Source organism: Trichosurus vulpecula, chromosome 7 (assembly GCF_011100635.1).
Source record: "Trichosurus vulpecula isolate mTriVul1 chromosome 7, mTriVul1.pri, whole genome shotgun sequence".
NCBI classification, from domain to species: Eukaryota; Metazoa; Chordata; class Mammalia; order Diprotodontia; family Phalangeridae; genus Trichosurus; species Trichosurus vulpecula.
In genome coordinates this window covers 55016762-55036755 of record NC_050579.1, presented here as the reverse complement: position 1 = coordinate 55036755, position 19994 = coordinate 55016762, and the positions used below count along the sequence as shown (strand labels likewise).

Below are 19994 nucleotides of genomic sequence, written 5' to 3'. Positions count from 1 at the left end.
ACACTTCCCTAAAACATATGACTTTTATTCCATTCAAAGAAAAAAAAATTTGACTTTTTTTTAAAATGTTTTTATTCTTTGAAACATTATAAAATCTGTAAACAACTTTTTATACAAATCTTGAGCAATTCTGCTGTCACAGACGTACCCATGATCCATAGTACTTTACAAAAATAAAATACGACAGTCTAAGGAATCATCCTTAGTTTATAGGGTGTAAAGTTGGACCCCATCCCTGAGGCAGGGGGTCTCCTCACAGAGGGACCAACAGGACCCAGCCTGCTATATTTAACTTAGTTTATTTTTCCCCCCACCCTCACACCTACCATTTTATTAATACTCCATTTTCCCATCAGAGATTTCTTTGGGAATAGGCAGGGGGCTGTAGTTCTGGAAGGGAGCAACTAGACAGATGTTTAAGCTAACAGGGGCCCTGTTGGGATAAGATGCTTACTATACATTTTAAAATAGACACAGGGCTTCCTCTCTAGGCCCAGATTATAGGAATTATGTTACACAGCATCAGCCATTGGATGGTGTCTGCTTCAGATTTATACAGGTATAACTGCCTGGTTAGACTGTGAAGGCAGATCCTAATTTGCCAGAAAAACAAAAGAAAACAACCAACGCAAGCTCATTGCTTGTGAGAATAGCAATGGAGTTTATTCTGATAGACTGTAAGATTTTGTTAAGTTTGAATAAATATGTTTGTGCCAGTTAAATATATCCATATTGGATGGAGATTCCAGGGTCTGAAAATTAAACAGTGCTATTAAATGCCACTGATCAGTCCCTTTGTCCAAAGACTAGCACTGCTTTGGGTACCAAGGGTCCAGGTAGGTAAGTGGTATGACCCTAGAATGAGGTTACATTCCCATGAGGTTCAGCTCTTCCACAGCAAAAAAAACACAAGGTTTAAGAAGCCCAAATTTGGGGTCATTCTGTTGGGTACAGAGCCCCTTGTCCTGAGGGCTAGAAAGTGGAACTGGTTCATTTTAGTTTGATAGGAAACATCTCTAATAACCATAATCTCACAGGACTGAATACCTGTGTGTCTGGAGGAATGGACTGCAAGATGCCTATCCTTCTAAGTAAAAAGTGTTGAAAAGTAGGACTTTACCCACCCGAATGGGATCCCACAAAAAAGAACATCAGGAAAAAACATGAATATAATATGGGCCAGTCACGCCAACGTGTTAAAGCTGCCATAGAATTCAGTTAAAGACATCTTCCCACGATTCCCACTTACCCTAAAATTTACCACGAGGCTCATGCTCACCTAATGTGTTCATTTTAACTGAACATCAACAAGACTTTTCTTGAGAAAAACAAATTCCCTATAGTCCAAGCACCAGAGAATGAGCCTAAATATTAAGAAGCAGAAATGTTTTCTTTCCAAAAAAATTGGACGTAAAGGGAAGACAGCATTGATTTCAGACCGCCCTCAACAATTCTGCAGTGATTCCTAAGCCAGCATCAGACTGACTGCTTCCTTGAACCTTTGAGCTTTGCCAAGGATTCTGTAGAATCTTAGTACATCCTGGTACCTGGACCTGGACAGCATTTCCTGTTCCATTTCAGGTATAGAAACTCAGGTTTTCATTTCTTCTGCAGAAACTTCATTTTACTTCCTGAGGGGAGAAGTAAGCATAGCATATTCTTAAATCACTCATTTCTATCTACAATACGCCTAATATTTTACTCACTGTTAGTTCTGCAAAGTCCACAGGTAAGCCTGTTCATAAGTCTGTCAGTTGATCTGTATTCTTAGAATACAAATTCTAACATTTGCCCAATTAAAGCACAGAATCAGCATTTTAGACCTGAAAGATCCTTGTAAATTCAAAGATTCTTAACCTGGGTCAGTAAAATTGTTTTCCAAAATATTTAGGTAACTTTTTTATGAAAACCTATACATAATTCTTTTCTTTTGTAATTTTACGCATTTAAAAACATTCTGAAAAGAGGTCCTTACGTTTCACCAGACTGCCAAAGGTGTCCATGACAAAAAAAGGTTAACAACCTCTACTTTAGAAAGGAAGGAGGAAGGGCACAGGCTTTTATAGTGCCTACTATGTTCGAAGCACTGTGCTAAGCACTTTGAACTCTTTAGATTATCTAGTCTGTTACCTTGGTTTATAAAGGAAACCAAGGCCCAAAGAAGTTAAGTGACTTAAGTAAGTCTAATTAGTACAGAGAAGAATTAGGGACATATTCCAAAGCCAAATAAAAATTGTATTTGTTTTTGGGGGGATAGGTGTGATTTGGTATTTTGATGTATCAGTTCCATGTATGCTCTTCCATAGATGGAGATAATTAAGAATTGACTATAAGCAATTAGGAATCTGCAAATAACCTTGCTTAGATTTGGAGACTAAGGTAAGATTCCTCTAGAAGCAAGATTTCCTATTCTGTGCTAGGTCCCTTCTATACTCAGGTGTTAATCCTTTGCACGGTAGGGCAAGAGTAACTGTCTGAGGTAGGTGGCCCCAGAGAACCACCTTGGGAAGAGATGACTGATCCAGGCCTGAGAGGGAAAAATTCACAACTACTTAGCTGTTTTTTCTTCTTCAGGACTTGGGAACTAGGGAGTTATCTTAACCGGATGACACATCATCAGCATGACTTTTCTAGGTTATTAGCACTTAGACATTTTATGCATCTCAATATTTTATGGTATTTTTGGACTGTGGCATCATGAAGGTTTTTTTATCCACACTTAAAACAAGCATAATAGCTCACCAAGACTTCGAAGAATCTTGTTCACCCCACTGGGTTCTGACTCTGGAATTGTTTCCAAGTACTGAATGGCCCGGACTTCAAAAAGGCCTATGAGGGAAATTCATATTGTTGAAACCAACTTACATCCAAACACTGAACTAATGCAAGAGAACTTAATTACCTTTCTTTGGACATGCTAGATAATTAAAAATCAGGCCTCCCCCTAGAGCCAAATAAACCTCATATCTTACAAGCTCAGTTTTGGGCTAATGCAAGAATTAGCCATGGGCTTCTCTACTATTCTGGTTTGAATATTTTCACATTTTACGAATAGCTGTGTCAAAAAGTTTAATCAGTTTTCTAATAATGGACCTTTCTCTACTTTACTAGGCTGGTCCTTAGATTAGAGCTGTACGCTTTATCAGTGATCTAGCTACAGAATCTTGTAGGGATTAGAGTCTGCTGGCATACTGTTCAAGAATGAGTCAATTCCCTGTCATGATGGGGTACTGTAGTAGGACATTAGTTGAATATATATCTCTGTAGAAGATTTATGAGAAAACATGGACAAAAATCACACAGGATAGGAAGGATTTGTTGGTGGAAGGAATACCCTAATTGTAATATTTTTTAAAATAAGTGATTTGATCAGTGTAGATCTTCTTTCACCAACACAAATCACAACTCTTCCACACTTAATAAATGGTCTTCAGGAGTTGTAACCAAAAGAATTAATCACCTGGTAACCAATACTGGAGAGGTAATGAGCCAGGGGGACAGTTAGGTGGCACAGTGGATAAGAGTGCTGGGCTTGGAGTCAGGAAGACTTTTCCTGAATTTGAATCTGGTCTTAGACACTTACTAGCTGTATAATCCTGGGCAAGTCACTTAATCCTGGTTTGCCCCAGTTTCCTCATCTATAAAATGAGCTGGAGAGAGTCAGAAATGACTGAAACGACTAAATAACAATGAGCCTCTCTAAACTCAGCTAGACTAAATCTTACAACATATTTACAGTACTTCCCTAGGCCTGTATTCAAAGCCTTTTAAGTATGCCACAGTAAGACACTGGAATAAGACTATGGTGGAGGAAAGAAGGGATCCATATTAATAAAGTCATGGATTTTTCTAAATATTTTTCAAGCTTATCAAGTCCTTCAAATGGACTAAGGGGAGAGACTTTACTTGTAGAGACTGACCTTTAACCCCACTCTTCCTAAGTTCCCTGTCCTGGATGAAGCCAGCAAACATTTGTGTCTCCATGAACAGATCCAGGAAGTGACGCACACTCCGAGAGGTATGAGACTTTCGGAATGGCTCCCTCTGGAATACACGTTCTCCACGTTCCGTCACAGTCATGTTCAAAGAATAATGTCCCACCAGCTCCACAAAGAATCTGACAAAGGCTTCAGATACCAGGGTGTTGAGTGTCACATCTACTGCAAGATAGAAAACAAGGGTTTTTCGTGTGTGTGCTATTTGGATACAGAAATAGTTCTTGGTCAGGGGTAGGTAGTTAATAGGTCATACTAAGGAGTAGTTATTAGAAGAACTGGGAGCAAGATGTATAAGTTCTGATTTCCCTGTACCAGATCTAGAAGAGATAGCAGTCAAATTCCTTGAACAAGTACCCACTGCTTTATCTCCCAACAATTTTGTTGCTGAATCTTATAACCTACTACCCCTGAAACTGCTCCCTCAAAAGTCCTCAATGACTCCTAGCCACATCCAGGGAACTTTTTATGGGGCTCATTTGTGCTTCATGACACTGTTGATTGTCTCATTCTTGAAGCTCTCATTGCCTTCTCTCCTAGTTCTCTTCCTACCACTTCTGATTTCTTTCTCTTCTTAGCCTTTACCTATAGTTGTCTGTAAGGAAAACATGTTGTGAACCATTTGAAAGTGCTAAATAAACATCAATTAACTATTATAATAGCTCCCTAACTACCTGTAATATCAATTAAGTTGGGACTTGTTTTTACTGTTTTAGAATGATAATTAAGTGTCTTGGATTGAGCCTTACTAGGTGCAAAGCCCCCCAGGCCCAAACCCTTATCTACTAGGTGCTAAGCCTATGTGGGCGTTAAGCCCTCAGGGTCCTAAGGGGAGTTGCTAAAACCAGAGCCAATAGTAGGAGCCTGAGTTCTGGTTGCTCAGATGACATTTGATCACAGCTAAAGAGTATATAAGAAGAGAGAACAGAGCTATTTTCTTGAGGCTCCCACTCCTGGAGGCGTGGGACTCTGGGCAGGTGCTCTAAGAGCCTCCTGGCTCACCCAGATGTTGATGGTTTCTTGGTAAATGAATTGTATTTGGTCGGTTTAAAATGTATGTTTGTAATTTGTTTGTATTTGCTCTGAAGTTCAGGGTGCTGGCTTCTTCCCCTGAACTATGTGAGTTTATATGTATATGCTGGATTAAAGTAAGATTGTTAACCCCTTAACGTTACTTTCCTTAGTAAAGCAGATCAAAGAACCTGTGCTGGCAACATTCTTGTGGTTGGGCTTGTGTTGCTCTTTCACCCCCCACAATAGTTGCTAGCTGAATTGTTACAACACTACCTATCATACAATGCCCAAACTACTTAATTTGACATTGAAGATACTATCAACTGGCCCTAAATTATCTGTCCTACTTTTCCCATTATTCTCAAAGGATTAAATGTCAAAATAATTGTCATGAACCCTCTGCTTTTACTATCATCTATTATGCTAATTTTTTTTACATTATTCACTAGATTATAAGCACACTGAGGGCTGGAACTAAGTAAGTCTTAATCATCTTTGTGTCTTCCACAGTAGCTTTGCACCCAGTAGATGATCCATGACCTCCCACAGTTTATCCATTCAGTTTTGGGGCTCCACTCTGGAGCTAAGCTATCTTTATTAGTGGGTGTCAAGTGAAAGCTCACCTAATCTCATCACATCTAGCTGGCCTTAGACCATTTATCTTTTCATCCAGTAATTCACCAGAACACCATATCTTACCCTACCCCTTTCATCTCTTACTCTGAGTTAGTCAATAAACAAGCATTTATTAAGTGCCTGCTCTGTGTCTGGCACGAAGCTAAGTGCTGGAGATACAAGGAAAGACAAAAATATCATTGCTGCTCTCAAAGAGCTCACAGGGGAGAAAACATGCAAACAACTATGTACAAATAAAATATATATGAGAAACTAGAGGAAATTTCAGAGTGGAGGCTTTATAGCATTAAGAGGGAGCTAGAAAAGCTTGTAAAAGATGGGATTTTAGTTGGGACTTAAGAGAAGCCAGGAGATGGAGCTGAAGGAATGCTTTCTGGACATATGGAACAACCAGTGAAAATGCCTCAAGTTGGGGGATCCACTGTCTTTCTGCAGGAAGAGTAAGGAGGCCAATGTCACTAGACTCTAATGCATGTATTAGGCAGGGATGGGGGCAGTAAGGAAGGTGTAACAAGACTGGAAAGATAGGAGAAGGCCAGGTTATAAAGGATTTTGAATATCAGGGTCCCTGGAATTTATTAAAGGGGTGACTTTGTTGTGAAACCTGCTCTTTCGGAAGATCTGATATAACACCTGAGGGGAAGGTGGAATGGAATGGGGAGAGACTTGAAGCAGAGAGATAAATCAATAAGCTATCAGAATAGTCCAGGGCCTGTACCAGGGTGGTGGCAATGTCAAAGGAGAGAAGAGGTCATATACAAGAGATATTATAAAGTCAGAATCGACAGAACTTGGCAACATATTGGATATTGGGAGTGAGAAGCTGAGGAATGTACTTAGGTTTAGTTAGCCCAGGTGACTGGGTAGTTCCTTGACAGTAATAGGAAGCAATAATCAAATTAGTACTACCATCATTATTGGAAAGGTTCTGACGATCTACTGTTCTGTGCCTCCTTTCACAATTTCTCTGACTACCTTTGCCAAATTCCTCCTTCCTGGCCACTACCACCCTATATCTCTTCTATTTTCCTATTAAAATATGAGCTAGGATGGACCTAGCACAGTGCCTAGTATAGAATAATCTTTTAATAAATGGTTGCTTGAGAAAATTGGGAAAAAAATTTTTTACAGCCAGAGTCTCTGATAAAGGCCTCATCTCTAAAATATACAGAGAACTGAGTCAAATTTATAAAAATACAAGTCATTCCCCAATTGACAAATGGTCAAAGGATATGAACAGGCAGTTTTCAGAGGAAGAAATTAAAGCTATCTATAGTCATATGAAAAAGTGCTCTAAATCACTATTGATTAGAGAAATGCAAATCAAAACAACTCTTAAATACCACATCTTTCCTGTCAGATTGGCTAACATGACTAAACAGGAAAATTGTAAATGTTGGAGAAGTGGGAAAATAGGAACACTGTTACATTGCTGGTGGAGTTGTGAACTGATCCAGCCATTCTGGAGAGCAATTTGGAACTATGCCCAAAGGGCTATAAAAATGTGCATACCCTTTGACCCAGCAATACCACTTCTAGGGCTGTATCCCAAAGAGATCATAAAAATATACAAAAATATTTATAGCAGCTCTTTTTGTGGTGGCAAAGAATTAGAAATCAAGGGGATGCCCATCAATTGGGGAACGGCTAAACAAGTTGTGGAATATGAATGTAATGGAATACTATTGTGCTATAAGAAATGAGGAGCAGATGGACTTCATAATAACCTGGAAAGACTTACATGATCTGACGCTGAGTGAGTGGAGCAGAAGCAGGAGAACATTATACATGATTACAGACACACGGTATCTGTGATGACTAACTTTGACAGACTTGGCTCCTCTCAGCAATACAAGGTTCTAAGACAGCTCAAAATGACTCATGATGGAAAGAGCTGTCCACAACCAAAGAAAGAACTACGGAGTCTGAATACAGATTGAGGCAAACTATTTGCCCTATTTTTTTTTCTCTTTTTTGGTTTTGTTTCTTCCTTCTCATGGTTCATTCCACTGGTTATAATTCTTCTTTACCATTTGACTATTGTTAAGATAAGTTTAACGTGAAGGTATATTGTTTCAACAACCTGGCTAGCAGCTTCTGTGGGGGTATAAGATTCACCCACAGCCAGCACCCAGAAAGCTGCCAACAGTACAGGTTCTTTCATTCTGCTTAATTAAGGAAAGCAAGGTGAAGGGGTTGACAAGCTTACTTTTAATTCAAATATCATTCAGTTAGTCAGGGGAAAAAAACCAGCACCCTGAACTTCAAAACAAAATGCAAACAAATTACAGACATCAACAGACTTTGTCTGATTCAAGTCCCAACAGATAATTACCAGAGTTCAACAAAGTTTCAGCATCCGGGTTTACAAGCTGGAGGGCTCCTTAACTACAGCTGCCTGGAGTCTCCTCATCAACACCATCTGCAGAGCCCCACACAAATGGCTCTGTCCTCCTTTCTTATAGGGCTTCAGACATCAAACACCATCTAAATCACCAGAGCTCAGGCTCTGGTGATTGGTTCTTGAGTTGGCCCCTCCCCTTAGGACCCTGAGAGGTTCACATCCACATGGATTAACACCTAATGGGGTTTGGGCCTGGGGCTTAGAACCTAGTAAAGCTCACTGAGATAAATTGAGTCACTCAAAGAAAACAAAGGCCATTCTGGTTACATATATGTAGAACCTATATCAGATTGCATGGTGTCTTGCGGGGTACAGGGGAGGAGAGGGAGGGAGTGGAAATTTGGAACTCAAAAACTTGTGGAACTAAGAGCTGTAAACTAAAAATAAAAAATAAATAAAATAAAACAAAACAAACAAAAAAATGATTGCTTGACTGTTGAATGAATAGGATGCATTCCCCACTCCTGTTCACTAACCCACATCCTACACTTTAAAGACAAGTGCAAGTCCTGGCCTGCTCTAGAGAAGCTTCCCTTGATTATACCATTCCACATTGACCTTTTCCTTCCCTGAATTTTTTTAATCCTTTAAGCCTACCCCACAATCTGGCACTAGGTTCTGTGCTACTTCTTATGGTTCTCTAGTTGTTTCACGTAATATATATCTTTTGTTTCACATTTAGCTTGACAGTAACTTCTTGAGCAGCATAGCCTCTCTTCTTTGACATATTGAACGGGGTGCAAAGGTTTGATTAAGTAAGCATTAACTAAACACCATTTGACTTGGAGTCACAGAATCATATGATCCAGTCAACACACTTTCTTGTACCTTGGGGAGAACTCTGCTCTTGAGCCAAGATTTCATTTCGTTCTTCCAAAATCTGCACCAGAGCAGCCTGGAGTTTCGGTGGTAGAATTTCATCTTCATCAGAAACCTGTAAAGACAACAGTAGGATTATGCATGGATTTATGGATTGGAACTCAAACACTCACTACTGAGACCCAGAAAAAGCAGTGTTTTTTTTCTTCTTTGCTGTGTGGAAGACTATTTCTCCTAAACTGAGCAGATTTAAAACCAAAATATTACATAACAACCACTAATGTCAATCAGAAAAATCACCCAGGAACATCACTTCATTTTTACTTCATAAATAAGGTTCCATCCACAAGTTTCATGATCTCTGCGGATCTGATAAGACGTCCTCCGAACGAATGATGCTAAACTCTGAAATGCGGGTTGGTTTTGAAATGGAGTCAGAACTATTACGTAATGCTCAGACTTTGTTTTATGTACTGTCAGAAACCTACATCCTGACACCAATTATGTGATGTTTGGTAGACTGACATTTCACCTACACTTAGAGAAAGGCAATGCAAGGAGCAGCTCCCTTCGTAAAGATGCTATTTACACTGAAGCTTTCTCCTTGTTTGGGTTAGATTCCCGCAAAGCAGCCCAATTTTCTCAAACCAGCTTTGTATGATGGGCTGTAACCCTTAAAGTTACTCATTGTAAATAAAACCGAGTATGTGGAGGAGCTCAAAGTCTAACTGGGCCAATTCCTCTAAGAAAATTAGTTTTTCTGTAAAAGATCTATTGAAACATTATCATGTGATCTCCTTCTGTGTCACTCACCTCCTGCAGGAACTTGTCCGTACACAGATCGACAATCAGCACCTATTGGAGAAAGGCGTCAGGCAGGTTAAACTGGAGTCATTCACATGAAACTTGCTGAATCAAGGAGAGGGCTGTGGTTTTCATAAGCAATGGGAACAGTTTTCATGAAAGTGACTCAAAGTTCTGGCCTATTTAAAAGTCCACCCAGGGTATTTCTTGGGTTTTGAGCCTGTTTCCTTTTCAGCAAGCCATCCTATTCATGTAACACAAAAACAAGTTTGACCTGCTATAGTAAATATGACACAATGTGGTACTTACCTATATTATAATATTCTTAGATTCATATAATTTCTTTTTCAATTATGGGAAGAATATATTAAGAGTTTTCACATGTGTTGAACATTTAACTATCATCCCCACCCCTTACCCCCCTTCCCTTACCTCTTCAATGGGCAGGTCCTGGAGCAATGGTAAAGAGCAGGACAGGATGCCAATAAGAAATGGGGTGGGTGAGCACACAATGTCAATCATGGAGACTGGCAAGACTGGGATGTAGGTATGCTGCCAGGTGAAGGGATACAGGGTGGCCACAACAGCATGGCCACATTTAGACAAAGTGCTGGCCGGAGGAGAAAGTAAACAGTATTACACAGAGAGATTCACAGAGGCCCAGGCAAGTATGACATAAAAAGAGAAGTTACAGTTGACTTCTTATTCTCACAGATCCAGTCCTGATTTCTCATTTTTAATTGTGAATTAAATTCAATTACACTTAATTTAAATAAATTATCTTTCAAATTAATTCAATTTATAATGGAATTCTTAATTTGAATTATAAATTAAATTCAAAATTAGTTTTATTTTAGATTGTTGACTCTTCCCTATCACTAAACCTGTATTAAATTTATCTACTCAGGGAATGCAAACTAATTTAAACTGCCTAAACAAAACCAATTAGAAAGCCACATCTATTGCAAAAAGAGAGACTGTCAAAGCCAAACCTAAATGACTTCTGTATTATTCATTATTTTGGATCACCTGGTTTTCAAATACCTTAATTAGCTTAACTAACTGTATATATATATATATATTTTCTTTCAATAAGATGCCCAAATTTAAAAAAAAAGAATAAAGAAATAAAGAAGTGTAAAGCTAAGTATTATATTAATTTCCTACCTCAAATTGTTGGCAACAAATATAACCCGTCTCTCCAAAAGGAGGGAGGCACAGACTCGGATGAGTTGACATACACTTAAACATTTAAATAGACACTCAAAATCAACATGTTCAAGCCGAGAATCCAGTGGTCGGCAGAGTTCAATTGACTGTGAAGACAAGAAGATGTTGGAAGAGATGATGCAAAAACATTCTAATTTCACTATATCTACATTTATTAATAATACAAGGGATAAGTCTCTCTTGGAAGGCTTCTTGCTTTGGTCCCACAGTCCATTACTTTATGTTCCTGATCTAAATCCATCTCTTCCTTCTGACAACCAGGAGGACTCTATACAAATTTTTATTTTCCATACTAAATCATAATATTATTTTAAAGACCTATAGAAATATGCAAGAGTACTACTGCTTTCTTAGGTCTAGGATTATGCTATCTCAGAGATTAGTCAAGGCATTTAGCCGCTCAAACATCCTATATCTCTGCTTCACAGCCAATCTCTCGGAAAAAGCCATCTATGCTTTCTGCCTCCACTTCCTCACTATCTTCTCACCCACTTGTGGTATGATTTCCAATCCCTACTACACTGTCTCCAAGTTACTTACAATTACCTGCTCAGTCTTCATTCTTTTTGCTCTCTGTGTCAGCCATCTCCTCCCTCCTGGATACGCTCCTTCCCCAAATTCTAAAACATTATTCTTAGTTCTTTCTCCCTACCTGTCAGACCATTCCTCCTCAGTCCTCTTTGATGTATCAATATACCATTAATATACCACAACCTAAACATGACTATCCCCCAAGACTCTGTCTGAGGCCCTCTTTTGTCTCTATCTTCTTTCCCAGTGACCTCATCCACTTATGTGCTTATTTAATGATCATCTCTACACTGAAGACTACTGTCTATCTAGCTCGCTCCCATTCCTCTCCTGAACTCTAGTCTCACATAACCAATTGCCTTCTGGTTATCGCGTGCCTAATAGGTATCTCAAATTCAAGGTGTTCAGCATTACTCTATATAATTCTCTCACTTGATCCTCACAACCACCCTGTGATGTAGGTCCTACAAGCTGTTGTAAGGGTCAGATGAGACCACAAATATAATACACACAATATATAATATAATATATAATATAATATAATATAGACACACAACATAATACTTTGTAAATCTTAAAGTGATATATAAACGTTGTTATGGTTGTTATTATTTCTCTAGTACTCATTTTTAAATGGAATTATGATAGAAATGGTCCTGAAACATGTTATTATTAATTTACATTTTATATCCTTTAGATTTTTGCACAGGAGAATAAAACAACTGCTTTTTGTGACTGCGTAAAATACTGAGATTCAAACTTATCTTTTACAGACTCACTGACAGCAGCTTTGAGACAACTCAAGTAACAGACAGGAGGAGGAGGAGGAGATGTACCTCATCTTCTTCCTACCTGGTTTTGATTTCTTCTGCTGGGTATCTAGATTTTGAAAGCTTTTCATTCCATATAACTTGGAGATGATTAATATCTGGTATGGCAACATCCATTAAGAACACTGTTCATAAATTTTTCTGGATCGCTGTTATGTTCTGGTGATTATGGGCAATAGTTTTGTATATAATGATGCTCTGGTTCCAGTAGAGTTTATTTGCTGAATTCTCAAGGATATTTTAAGGTCTACATTTGGAGCATAGGGATTTGCCATCTGTTACTTTATGAGAGATGATGAACTTCTGATGTATAATTATGGCCATCAGATCATATATTATTGGGCATTTGGCAGGTGATAAGTTTCTGCAACCTGTAATGATGTGCTGCATTATTTTTATGATTTACTGGCAAAATATACATTGATCAGTAAGTCTGTGCTTCTTAAAGATAACATTTCTACAATTTCTCTTAGTGATAACCGGATCCTGAACTGCCATCATAAGGCCCTCCATTTTCATTATGAAAAATATGCACAATCATAGCTATTTGTCCCATTCTTTGTTGACACATTTTAGTTGCATTCATGTTGTTGTCTATAGAGGGACTTTTGATTCTACATCCAGATTTTAGCAATTTAATAAACTCCATCTGGAGGTGAATCTCTTTTGGTTACATTTGAAAAATTTGGCAGCATGTACTTATTGTCAGTCTTTACTCTCTTGCTCAGTAAAATGATGTCTATTCCAGAAGTATTTATGTTAAGTTTTTAACCTGTTTATCATGTACTCTGAGAAAATCTACCCATCCTTTTCCTTAAAAAAAAAATTGTTGGGGCAGCTAGGTGGCGCAGTGAGTAGAGCACCAGTCCTGGAGTCAGGAGGACCTGAGTTCAAATCCGGACTCAGACACTTGACACACTTTCTAGCTGTGTGACCTTGGGCAAGTTACTTAACCCCAAGTGCCCTGCCAAAAAACAAAAACAAAAAAGCAAAAAAATTGTTAATTGTACTATAGCTTCAGTTGGATAAAGGGCTCTTCATCCAATATCCAATTAAGATCAGATATGTTTTTGTGAGAATATTTTCCAGTTCTGTTATTGTCCATTTTACACTTCCAAAAGTCTATTTTTGGGTGGTTATTGCTTAGGTATTGTTGTGGGCCGCGTTAGAGCTGAGCCCTGTCCTCCTCGGACCTCCAGGCCCAGGGGCCTGCTGAGATAGACTCAGGGCTTTGGGATGTGGGTGGAGCCAGGAGGAGGGGTCTCACCTTTGTTGCCTCCCTAGCAATTCCAGGTCTTTGCCCAGACCTGCTTGACCACGTGGAACTTCCGGCTCTCTGTCTGGGCTTGCCAGAGCACGTGGAGTTTCTGGTTCTTTGCCTGGACTGCCTGACCGCAGGGAGCTTCAGGTTAGTGTGGGGAAGAGAAGGGGAGGAGAGTAGGTGGAGTCGGGGTGGTCCTAGTACCCAGGTATATTGATTTTTACCTGTCCTTCACCCACGTAACCAAAGAATGTACCTGCCTCACTAAAGATATAAAGGTGCTGCTTGCTGAAATAAAATTCAGAGTCATTCACCATCTTTCGGCTCCCGCCCCATTCATTGTCCGCGAGATCAGGTCTTTTGCTTAGGCAAAGGCCTGGGGCTTGGGGGGAACCCTGAGTATAGTTGCCAGGCTTCAGGAGCCCGTAACAAGGTATTAATTGATTTAAACGTGTTCTCTTCATTAAGCATTTCTTTCAAGGAAACAGTAAGTCTCTTGAAAAACAAGGCTACATAGCCTTCTCCTTGACAGCTTATCATTATTAGTCTATTTTTCCCACAAATCCAGTGTTCCATCAAAGTTCCCTGTATCTCTTGAGGGTTCTACCATCCTTCTTAACATCATCCTTGTCTCTTCTCTCTCCCTTGAATATTCTACTGCTTCAACATCTTTTGCATACATCTCCAAACCCAAATGGCCACCATTCTAGTTCGGGTTCTCATTGTTTCTCACCTGGAATATTCTAATTATTATCTAATTGTTCCCTCAGCTTTGGGTTTCTACCCTCTCCAATGCATCCTCCATGTGTCAATATAATATTCCTAAATAAAGCATAGATCTGGTCATGCTACTTTGCCTGCTCAGAAATCTTCAGTAGCTCCCTATTGCCTTTAAAATAAAATAGAAACTTCTTAACTTGGCACTTAAAGCCCTTCATGATCTGGCTCTAATCTATCTTTCCTGACCTATTTCACATTGCTCTTCATCATGAAATCTACATCCCAGCTAAAATGGTCAATGTTGGCTTCTTGTCTCCAGCTTCCATGACTTTGCTCAAGCCTTCCCCCATGCCTAGAATGCACTGCTTCCTTATTCCCACATCTTTAGCTTCCTTTAATTCTTAACTTGGTGCTATTTCACATGCAAAGCACTAAGTGGCGCCATAGTGCAATAGTGCACAGAGCCCTGGGCCAGGAGTACAGAAGACCTTAGTTGAAATAGGGCCTCAGACACTTAGCAGTTGTGTGATGCTGGGCAAGTCACTTAACCTCTTTTTGCCTCAGTTTCTTCATCTACAAAATGGGGGATATTAACAGCACTGACCTCTCAGGGTTGTTGTAAGGATCAAATGAGCTAATATTTGCACAACAATACTTAACACAGAGCCTGGCACATAGTAAGAACTATATAAATGCTTCTTTCCTTCTCTTCCTCCCTTAATAAATGAATATTATTCCCTAGTTTTTAATTCTCCTCAAATTATTGTATATTTATGCTTTAACTTTTTATTCCTCAGTAGAATGCAAACTCTTTTAGTGACAAGGGCTGTTTCTGTCTTTGTCTTTCTATTCCTATCACCTAATAGCGCCCTCCACATTGTGGATGCTTAATACAAATTTACTGAATTAAATTTGTTCAGCAGTCTGTGGGAGTAGCATGTACTGCTGAGATAGACTCAGGGCTTTGGGATGTGGGTGTTTCTTCTCCACTTTGTTAGAATGGGAAGAGAGGACATCTATGACTTGTTATACCTAGAAATTCTGCCTAAGGGCAAAAAAAAAAATTACGAGGATTCACCCCAGCTACTCCCTCCTGGGCTGTCTCCTCTCCTCCTTCCATACTATATCGCTTGGCAATCAGCTGCCATAGAGTCAATAATCATCTCACTTCTAATCAAATGACTTTCTCTTCATATGATACAACTAGGTGGCCCAAAAGATAGAGTGCTGGGCCTTGAGTCTGGAAGACTTAGGTTCAAATTTGACCTCAGACACTAGCTGTGTGACCCTGGACAAGTTACTTAACCTCTGTTTGCCTCAGTCCTCTCAGCTGTAAAATGGGGATAAAAATAGCACTTACCTCACAAGGTTATTTCAAGGATCAAATGAGATAATATTTGTAAAGTACCTAGCACATAGTAGTTGCTATGTAATACTTATTTTTTACCCTCCATGCCTTCTCAGATTTATTTATCCAGTTCTAACCTCTCTCCTGACCTCTAGTCTGCCTATTAGTATTCAGATAGATATTCAGCGGCGTATTAGATATCTCAAACTGAATGTCTACAGATGTCTTAAACTCAACATGTCCAAAATGGAACTCATTCTCTTTCCTTTTTTCTAAATATCGTTATAGTTCTATAAACATGATTTTTACTATGGTCTTAAAGGTCTGAATGACTGTTTCCTCAAATATCAGGGAAAAGTAAAAATAAATAATATATTTTTGTTATTTTTATCAGCATCATTTTCTGTCACTTAGTTTGATATTTGAAATTTAAAGACAAGGCAAAACTAACGCCTTTGAACAAAGATCAGATACCATTCCACAAGGGATTCTCTCTCATAAATTTCTCAAAATTTTAAGTCAAGCTTTTTGAGTTCCATAAGGCTCTAGCACAGGCTTTAGGGTGGAGAAAAACAACTGGTTTACCATGTGCTTCTATTCATCATGTAGAATACAGAACTTCTTTTTCTTCCAAACAGTCAGATTCACCTCAATGCAGATAGGATGCATTCTTCTAGCCTTGTTTTTCTGCAAAAAGTCTCCCACCGGACTTTCATTTCCCAATGAACACAGAAGTTCCAGCTTTGAATTTCCAAGTTCCATAAAAACAAGAGAGATACTACCATTGCAGGAAGACAGGCCACCTCACTAACCTAGGACCCTAGCATCATTCTTATAAAAAAGCCTTGGCCATCTTCAAATCAGCTACTACAGCTGCTACCTGATTTAGTCAATATAGATTCTCTGAAGTACCTAGGCCATTCTTAGACAAAGGCTGCAATGAAAAAGTTGTTAAAGTCAGAGGGAGAGTTTACAGGCTGGTGAAACCCCCTGCAATGGCATCACAGCTCCTAGACCACGTTCTGCACGTGTGCCATCCTGAGGCGAACCAGACTCGTTATTTTTTATTACATTAGAAAATAATATCACTTTATTATTGGAAAAGACATCAAAGAAGAAGCATTAACACCTGCTTTGCTGAAACACCTTCCATCCAACTGAAACCTTCCATATGTGTTGTCTCCCCCATTAAAATGTGGGCTCCTTGAAAGAGGGACTAACTTATTTTTCTATTTGTATCCTCAGTGCCCTCCATAAATGCTTCATTCATTCATTTATCTTTCTTTTCCTTCTTCCCAACTTCCCTATTATGTGAAAGGCACTATGATCCTCCCAGTCACACCCAGTTACAACCCAGGTATCATCCTTTACTCCGCCCTCTGTTGCCAAGACCCGGCATTCTACCTTGGTAACATCTTTCAAATATGCTCCCTTTTCTCCTCTGACACTGCCACCACCCTGGTTGCAGGCCCTTATCACCTCACACATGGACTACTGCAAGAGACTTCTGGTTGGTTTTCTGGCCTCAACTCTCTCTCCTCTCCAGTCCATCCTCCACTTAGCTATCAAAGTGATCTTCCTAAAGCACACATCTGACCATGTTACTCCCCTATTCAATAAATTCCAGTCGTTCTTATTGCCTCTAGGATCAAATATATAATCCTGTTTGACTTCCAAAGCCCTCTATAACCTGGCCCCTTCCTACCTTTCCCGTCTTCTTACATTTTACTTCTCTTCATTTCCGCTATGATCCAGTGACACTCACTTCCTTCCTGTTTCTTGCAGAGGACACTGTCTCCTGACTCTAGGTGTTTTCATTGGCTGCCCCCCATGCCTTGAACCGTCTACCTCCCCAAGTAAAATCCCACTTTCTATGAGAAGCCCTTCCTATTCCTCCTTAATGTTAGTGCCTTCACTCGGAGATTATCTTTAATTTATCTTGCATATATGATTTATACATAGCAAGTTGCATATTATCTCCCCCATTATCATTGTGAGCTCTTTGAGGGCAAAGAAGGGGTTTTTCCCCCTTTCTTTGTATCTCCAGCACTTAACATAGGTATTAGTACACAGTAGGTACTTAATAAATACTTACTGACTTGACTAGTTTTCTAGAGTTATCAAACCCTTCCAGGACCAACCAACTTACCCCATCTCCAGCTCCTGGGAGGTAGCTCTTGACAGTGATAGTACGTCCAGGAGCAGGGAAAGGTGCTTCCATGACGCTCCGCATGAAAGGATATACGAGTGCCGGAGACATCTCTCGCCTCTTCTCCACTTCATCCAGAATCTGTAGAAAAAAAATCACTCAGTTGCTGTCCCTGCAGAGTTAATTGCCTTTCCCATAATGGCCCCATGTAAGAGAGAGATCCCAGAATTGCCAGCCACTCTGTATACAGAACTCACACACTACCCAACCCCTCATCTGAAATCATAAATACCACCAAATAAGGCTCCCCCAGCCAACCAAATATTTCCAAAGGATTATATTCCAGTCATCCCCTTAGACAGAAACACACTCATTTTATCATTGTAGTGGAAGGATGGGGGTTGATTCAACCAATCACCTCACTTCACTTAAAGTAACCATCTTAATTAGTTGGAAATATATGTATTGAATCAATAAGTCAAAGGTATTTGATTTTCAAAATGTCCTTAATCAATTTGGAAGGAATGAGTTATTTGATGAAATGAAATGACACTACACAGGAAGTATATTAGGATTGACTGAAGAGATCCTATGTGGGTTATGGATAAAGAATAAGACAGTTCCAAACCTAGGCATCTGAGTGTCAAGCATTCTAGTAGAAAAAATTTCAGTCAAGTTCTGATCAGTAATTGCTTGGGGGAGGAGGAAGGGTACAGCTTTTGTCTCCTTCCCTGCCTTGACCAGAAGATGATATTGCAAACTTTGAAGGTGGGAAGATTTTGTTTAAATTTCTCATGGGCACGCCAGCAGTGACTCTGGAACACGTGGTGGTAGTGTCTGCATAAGGAGCCAAAGAAAATTTAGATGCTGTGGAAAAGTAAATTCAGGACTCTGCAAGGGGCCTGGAAGAAAGCTACACCATGTCTAAGAGGAAGGTAAGACCTCACAAAGGGAAGAAAATGACTTTCAGCAACTAAGAGCTTTGCTACATATGTTCTCTAGGGGTGAGCCCACCTTCCCCTAGATGCTCCATGTACCTGTGGGAAAGTATGCCCCTGGTTTACGGAGATGGTTGTTGCACCATATGGTTTTTTTTTCCCCCTCTGCCACCTTAGTAAATACCTGTTTTAAAAAGCTAAATAAGTGTGGAAGGTAATTGATATTAACTGATAATCAATGGGGGGGGGACCACACCAGTGGGGGCTCAAAAATAACACTAGAAAAATCACTCCACAATTCTTCAAGGTTATTCCTGGAATAGTGAGATAGAAGAACCCGCCACATTCTGGGGATTCAGCCTGCCAGTGATGGTGAGTTTTGGGAGCATGAGCCTTGGGGCCTATATTGCACTAAAATAATATTAGTAACAGTAACAACATTTAAAAATAGTTCAAATTTATGTAGGGTTTTGAGGTTTACAGGGCACTTTCCTTACAACACTGTGACATAGGGAATATAAGTTTTATTCCTATTTTATAGATAGTGGAACTAAGGCTCAGAGAGCTTAAAATGACTTGCCTATGGTCACAAAGATAATAATTATTAGAATCAGGACTTCAGTCCAAGTCTCCTGAATCTTGGTCAACAACAAGAGCAAAAGCCAATAATAATGGCTAGTGTGCATAGAGTGCTTTAAGGTTTGCAAAGTGCTTTATAAATATGTTTTCATTTGATCCTCACAAACAGCCTGTGGGAAGTAGGTACTATTCTTTATCCCCATTGTACAGAGGAGGAAACTGAGACAAACAGAGGTGAAGTAACTTGCCCAGTATCACACAGCAAGGACCGCATGCATCCTGCGGTGCTTCTTAAACTGTGGGTCGCAACCCCATATTCTTGACTCACAGTTTAAGAAGCACTGAGGGGGGTCATGAGTGAAAAAAGTTTACAAAGCCTTGCTCTACAGCAAGGGAATGTCATATTTTTGAGGAGTAGCTACTTCCTTTTCCCTGAAGCACTGGGATCACTAGGTAGAAGCGGAGGGTGTGGTAGCCTGAAATGTATAGTGTTAGAGAGTTGCCTCTGGGCGCTGACAAATAAAATGTCTTGCCCAGTGACACAGAGCCAGTAATGTGTCAGAGGTGGGGCTTGAACCCAGGTCCAACCTGAAGACCATTATCTACTATGCTGTGCTAAAATTCAATAGGAACAAATATAAAGTCCTTTTGTGGTTGTTCAGTTGCTTCAGTTGTATTTAACTCTTTGTAAGTCCATTTGGGATTTTCTTGGCAAGAATAGAGGACTGGTTTGCCA

General features: G+C 39.6%; 1 protein-coding gene across 2 annotated transcripts in view; it reads right to left on the bottom strand.

Annotated features, from left to right (window-relative positions):
- Positions 1-222: 222 nt before the first annotated feature.
- Positions 223-19994, bottom strand: part of DENND2C (DENN domain containing 2C) — a 39515-nt gene continuing 19743 nt past the window's right edge. The window contains exons 11-18 of one of the 2 annotated variants that reach the window (XM_036765836.1): positions 17742-17882; positions 10840-10988; positions 10105-10282; positions 9682-9723; positions 8878-8983; positions 3921-4160; positions 2743-2829; positions 223-1631 (exon numbers count right to left, since the gene is read on the bottom strand). In XM_036765836.1, coding sequence (XP_036621731.1) covers positions 1600-1631; positions 2743-2829; positions 3921-4160; positions 8878-8983; positions 9682-9723; positions 10105-10282; positions 10840-10988; positions 17742-17882 — 975 coding nt within the window. In that variant the 3' untranslated portion in view covers positions 223-1599. The remainder of the gene's footprint in view (positions 1632-2742; positions 2830-3920; positions 4161-8877; positions 8984-9681; positions 9724-10104; positions 10283-10839; positions 10989-17741; positions 17883-19994) is intronic. The other variant, XM_036765837.1, reaches the window with a different exon arrangement.